Source organism: Orycteropus afer, unplaced genomic scaffold (assembly GCF_000298275.1).
Source record: "Orycteropus afer afer isolate SDZICR_OR568_19922 unplaced genomic scaffold, OryAfe1.0 scaffold00371, whole genome shotgun sequence".
In the NCBI taxonomy this organism is placed as follows: domain Eukaryota; kingdom Metazoa; phylum Chordata; class Mammalia; order Tubulidentata; family Orycteropodidae; genus Orycteropus; species Orycteropus afer.
The window spans coordinates 441884-447987 of NW_006921958.1; the positions used below are offsets into that span (position 1 = coordinate 441884).

The 6104-nt window shown below is 49.9% G+C and overlaps 1 protein-coding gene across 1 annotated transcript in view; it reads left to right on the forward strand.

Annotated features, from left to right (window-relative positions):
• The first annotated feature begins 369 nt into the window (after window positions 1–369).
• The window catches only part of CDC42BPB (CDC42 binding protein kinase beta), a 167080-nt gene continuing 161345 nt past the window's right edge, over window positions 370–6104 (forward strand). The window contains 1 exon segment of the mRNA XM_042782572.1: window positions 370–548. Coding sequence (XP_042638506.1) covers window positions 370–548 — 179 coding nt within the window.

Here is a 6104-nt window from a genome sequence, read left to right on the forward strand (position 1 = left end):
GGCTGGGGTCGGGGCTTGGGCGCCGGCAGGGCTTGTACAGCGCTCGGCTCCGCGTCGCTCCGGGTCGGCAGCGGCCGCCAGCGGGCAAGGAGGACGCGGCGTGGGTGAGGGCGGGCCAGCGGGAGGGCGGCGGCGCCGAGGGGAGGGACCGGCCCATGGACCCGCGGGGCCCGGCGCCCCAGACGCTGCGCCGCCGGGACCGAGCCCAAGATGTCGGCCTAGGCCGGGGCGCGACGACGCGGACGGGGAGGCGACGAGGCGCCGCTGCTGCCAGGGCGCGCGGCCGCCGGGTTCCCGAGGGCTCGCCCTGACGGACTGGCCGAGCGGGCGGCTAGAGGCCGGCGTGTCGGGAGCGGGCCGCGCGACACCATGTCGGCCAAGGTGCGGCTCAAGAAGCTGGAGCAGCTGCTCCTGGACGGGCCCTGGCGCAACGAGAGCGCCCTGAGCGTGGAGACGCTGCTCGACGTGCTCGTCTGCCTGTACACCGAGTGCAGCCAGTCGGCCCTGCGCCGCGACAAGTATGTGGCCGAGTTCCTCGACTGGGGTAAGTGCGCCCTGGCCCGGCCCCGATTTCAGCCCCGTGCGGGGCTTCCTCCCTTCCCACCCGCGTCCTCCTCCACCCTGCCCCGGGTGCCTCCACCTCGAACCGCTCCCCGGCCGATGCGTGCGTCCCAGTCCCTCGCACATCCGTGTCCCGCCCCCTCATCCTGCCCCTCGGAGCCACATCCTCCGTTCCCACCCACACCCCTTCCCCCCCGCCGGGCCATCGCCCCAGCCGCTTCCTAGATCCACCCTCCGAGTCTGGATATCATTTCCTGCAGCACTCCCTGGGATATCCGCCCCCACCCCCCGCACCTCGCCTTTGGGGTCCAGAGGCAGGTTGAGGCGCCCGCCCTCCCCGCGCTGCAGAGGTGCGGGGGCAGCCGCGTGTGCCCTCTGCATCCGCCTCGCCCACCGCTCCGTGGGCCCCCTACCCACGTGTCCATCTCCTGGGAGCCCAGCTCAGAGGACCCTTCCTACGTGACAGCTTGGCCCATCCCCTGGGTGCCCGGGGCCTGAACACCTCTTTCACGTAGGGATTTTTTTCAGCCTGGAATTTTTATTTTGGATCCTCCATGGAGGAGCACATTGATTTTCTTCAATGTGTCGTGACAGACCCACGTCATATTTCAGTGGAACTGTCAGTATGTGGAAGTCACTTAAATAAAAACTTTCTTCATGGCGTGTTCTTTGCATGCCTTCTCTAGTTCCAGAGTCCTTCAAGAATGTGGTCATTTAAAGATCTGTAATCCTGTACTCAGAGAAACCTGACTGACTGACCTGTACGCATTACTAGGACAAATTCTGATTAAGCCACCTAATGATGCTGTGATCAGTTAGGGGCCTATAATGCTGTATATAAAAAGCACTGGTGGTGTGCTTGGCCACTAAAGGACATTTCAGTGGTTCCAACCCACCAGCTGCTCCACGGGAGAAAGATGTGGCAGTCTACTTCCTTAAAGATCACAGCCTTGGAAACCCTCTAGGGCAGCTCTACTCTGTCCTGTAAGGTAGTGAGTAGGAATCAACTGGGTGGTAATGGATTTAATGCTGTGTGCGCTAGAGTAACAGGTTCAACGCTATGTATAAAGTAACTTGACCAACTAATCTGATGCTTTACTAGGAAAATGTTTATTAAGCTGCTTGATTATACTCAGAACCCTGAAGACCAGTGAAAGTGTAAAGTGAACCCTTTTATGTCATCTCTCCCTCATGTGAGCATGCTGTCAAGACCCTCTGACTCTTAGGTTCTTATACCCAAAACAACTGAGGAGGAGGAGGCAGTGCCAAACCTAGGAAAATTTTATCCTTGGGTCATTGACGTCATTGGGCTGGGATGGTGCAGTTTGAACCAGTAGTTTCCAATCTTTGCCACTGATAAGCCAGTGTTTAAAATGTTACCTGGAATTTGGCATTTTATTTACAAATTAAAGTTGTAGTATTCTTTAGAGGGCTTCTGCTTTTTGCTCTTTGGTGAAAAGTTGACATGATGGTCTGGGAGAGCCCCAGGATGGCAGGCCGCTCCTTGTTTCCTTGGGACCACGGTTCATGGTTCTCTAGAACATCAGTGAATTCAGGATGTTGGCTCTCCGGGTTCCTTTATCAACACCAGTGCTGTGATCTCCACCTGAGTAATTAACTGACTTTCCATCGAGGTCTTCCGTGTCTAATGGTGAGTCCTGGCATTGCACTTGCCATTCCTTCCTGAGCACGTGAACTTGAAATCCAGACAGACTCGTCAGGTTCAGCTCGGTGCACAGTGTGCGAGTAAAGTGTGACTGCGAGGAGGAAACCGAGGACAGCTTGGTGTGGCTGGCTGGTGAGGAAGGGCTGGCTTCTGGCCTGGGAGCTGTGAAGCGACTCTGGTGATTACTGCACGGCTGGGTCACAGTGCAGCCACCTCTGGCTGTCCACACCGTGCACGGTGGTGGATGGCCCTGGACCAGGTTTTTTCAGCATGGCTGGTGGGTCATAGTTTGAGATTTGACCTTTCCAAGTTGAAGCAGAAGTGATCTTCAAAGTTGTGTTCTAGCTCTTTGGCAATTGTGATTACGAATTCATTACACTGTTCTCTTCTAAGAACTCAGTTTGCACGGAAGTGTAAGCTTCGTGTTACAGAGACGAAAAATGGAATGACATTTGACGTGGCATTTTTATGAAATATTAGTATGTTTTAGAAGTAGTATTTAATCTTGTAGGTTGACAGAATTACGTTGTAATTCTTGAGTGGCTTGTTCCTAGTTACAGTATGTATGGATTGCATACTGCCACGGCCTTGCAGATAAAATTGTTTGGGGAGCAGTCAGATACCTTAACTTCCAGGCTCTGAGGAACATTATTTTTGCTCCTGGCAGTACTTTTGAGACCATCTCTACTGATAGCATATCTGATTATTAAAGAACTCTTAGTTAAGCAAGGGAGCACTGGTGGTGCTGTGGTTAAGGCATTGGGCTCCTAAGCAAAAGGTAGGTGGTTTGAACCTACCATCCACTCCATGGGAGGAAGATGAGGCAATCTACTGCCGTAAAGATGTACAGCCTTGGAAACTCAGTGGAAGTCACTTTGAGTCAGAATCGATTCAATGGCAGTGGGGTTTTTTTACAAGGAGTCTGTGGGTGGCGCAAATGGTTAAGCGCTCGACTACAGACTGAAAGATTGGTGGTTTGAACCTTCCCAGAGGTAAGACAACCAGAGTGCTTAATCCCTCTCTGACAACGAGCTAATGAGTGTGTGTGCAAACAGGTTATCTGTCCACGGGTTGTTGAGTTTGGGAGTCACACACTGGGATGTTTGAAACCTCCTGTGGTGATTCCTGACGTAGGTGACCAGCCTTTCCCCACCTCCCCAGTCTTGCCAGGTGTCTAATGCCAGTTACGTAGAATTCCTGAAACTTGAAAGCAGCTGATTGAGCCCCGAGTTGGAGACTGACTGGGAAATCAATGAGGAAATTCAGCACATTGGAGTAATAAAGCCTTTGCGTTTTGAAAGAAGACTTTCTGGCTCTTCTTTTGCCACAGAGCATGCGTGGGACAAGATTTTGTGTCTGCCTTCGGTTCAGGTTTTGTCTTTAATTTTCCCTTCAGTAGTTTATGGCTTGATTAGCTTCCTCCTTTGAAGTAGCAAACATTAGTTAAAAGAAATGCCTTGCTTTGCAAGTACGATTCTTGAAGCAGTTTTTTAAAATGTGAATTTGGTACGGTTTGAAGCAGAGTACACGAAACAATTTTAACATTTCTTCAAGTAAACAGCAGCAAGTGTGCCCATCTAGATGGGTGTTTAGAACTTACTGTCTTTCATCGTTGCCGTATAGAAATGGTGTTAGTGCGTGGATGTGAGCATGGGTTGCATGTGTGTACATTTGGATGTTGCTGATGTGTGAGAGGCCAGCCTGCTGGGATGGATAGGACTGCAGTGGTCACGCCTCAGGTGGCCGGTACACCAGGGCATAGCCCTAGAAGGGCTCCTGCTGGTGTGGACACACCTCAGAGGCGAACCCCTCCTGTGTCCAGGGCATCTGCTGACTAACTCTGCGTGGGGAACGCGGCTTATCTTCCTCGCCTTTGGCCTCATTTCCTCATTTGTGGTTTTCTCATGGGTGCAAAAGTTCTTCCCTCGCAGAGTTCTTCCTGAGGGTGAGTGCCAGCGGCTGTTACCGTGGAGATAGCCAGCGTTAGACATGGGTGCAATGACTGGGGAGACGCCTGTTCCAAAATTAATAAGTAAGGTTTAACCGATGGTGCCAGGCATCCCAAGGTATATTTTACTCTTGACGTTTCCTCTGGTGACAATGTTTGCGTAACATGGAAACACTCTTTTTACTGACAGATTTCAGGGATAAGATTTTGAAATAAGATCCAAATTATAAGGAAGTGTTGGGATTGCATAACAAAAATGAGGCTCATGTAGATAATTTGGATTTTATGAGTAGTTATTTGAAGTGCATGTTGCTATCGATCACACAGCATGAAATGGGACAGTTGAAACCATTAAATATTAACGAGCCAACCTTTTTCTCTCCTGAAACCTGTCTTCCCCCACAGGTGGGTTGTAGAGCGGGTAGCAACGTCGTTGTGACATCTAGACTTTAAGGAGGTGTGATTGGAGTGGGTGAGATTGTTCTGCCTCCAGGATCTACTCTGCATTCCCTGACCCAGGTGGTCATGGGCACTCAATTGCTCTTGAAGCAGAATTCTCAGATGCCTGAGTTCCAGAGATGGCAGGTTGACAGGTCACTCTCCCATGGTTTCTGCCTGGCCCTCCTGGCATTGCAGAGCTAGATGCCCTCAGAAATCGTCTTCTCGGCTTATGTTGACATCAGTGATGCTGAGTAAACATGCAGGCCAACAGGCCTGTTAATTCCAAACTGTATTAAGTACAGGGAAGTGTGGACTGGTTTTCTCAATGAAGCAGAAAGTATTTTCTGAGGTTTTATTAGTGAAAGGTTTGTGGTGGCAGAGAATGAATATAGATTTTTGCTCTTTTTATTGAAAAGAGGGTAAAATAAAATGAAAAGAAGTTTTGAAAGAATATTAAAGAAACAAAACTCATCACCTAACCCCTTACAGTATAATAGGTTTGAGTCCTTGTTTACAGTTAAGTCTTATTTTTCGATTCTTGAATGCTACTGAAGGATTGTGGGTTATGTTAACTTAAACTTGCCTGAGAAGCTCGCACAAATGCTCCCTTGCTGAGAACAACAGATGAGGGGAAAAGGCACTTCCACTGGATCTGAAATCACAGGCGTTGGACAGTGTGAATACGGAAATCCTTTGATGACTTTGTTTGGGCTGAAAAGCTGCCAGAGCATCTTCATTTTGCCAGTAGGATGGATACCGCCTATGGAGCGGTGAGTGAGATGGAGACGAAGAAGGAGCGCTGGTGGCACAGTGGTTAAGTGCTCAGCTGCTAGGAAAGCCTGCGGTTCAAACCCACCAGCCGCTCCTCAGGAGAAACATGTGGCAGTCTGCTTCTGTAGGGATTACAGCCTTGGATTTGTGTGTCCTGTAAGAATGTCCGTATAACATGAACAGACACTTCACCAAAGAAGATACTCAGGCAGCCAGCAAACGCAGGAAGAAATGTTCACGATCATTCGCCGTTAGAGAGGTGCACATCAAAACAAGCATGAGATACCGTCTCACCCCAGCATCAATAGAGTTCAGTAAGACAGAAAACAACACAACCTGGCAAGGGTGTGGAGAGAATGGGACTCTCAAACACTACTGGTGGGACTGTAGGATGATCCAAGCGTTGTGGAAATTGGTATGACAATTCCTTAAGAAGTTGGAAATAGAAATATCATTTGATGGAGCAATCCCATTACTAGGTGTATATCCTAAAGAAGTGAGAGGCAGGACATGAATAGATACATGCACACCCATGTTCATCGCAGCACTACTCACAATAGCAAAGAGATGGAAACAACCTAAACGTTCATCAACCAAGGAATGGATAACCAAACTGTGGTACACATACACGATGGAATAATATTCAACCCTGAAGAATAATGTTGTTGTTGTTGTTATGTGCCACCGAGTCGGACCCGACTCATAGCGACCCCTCCT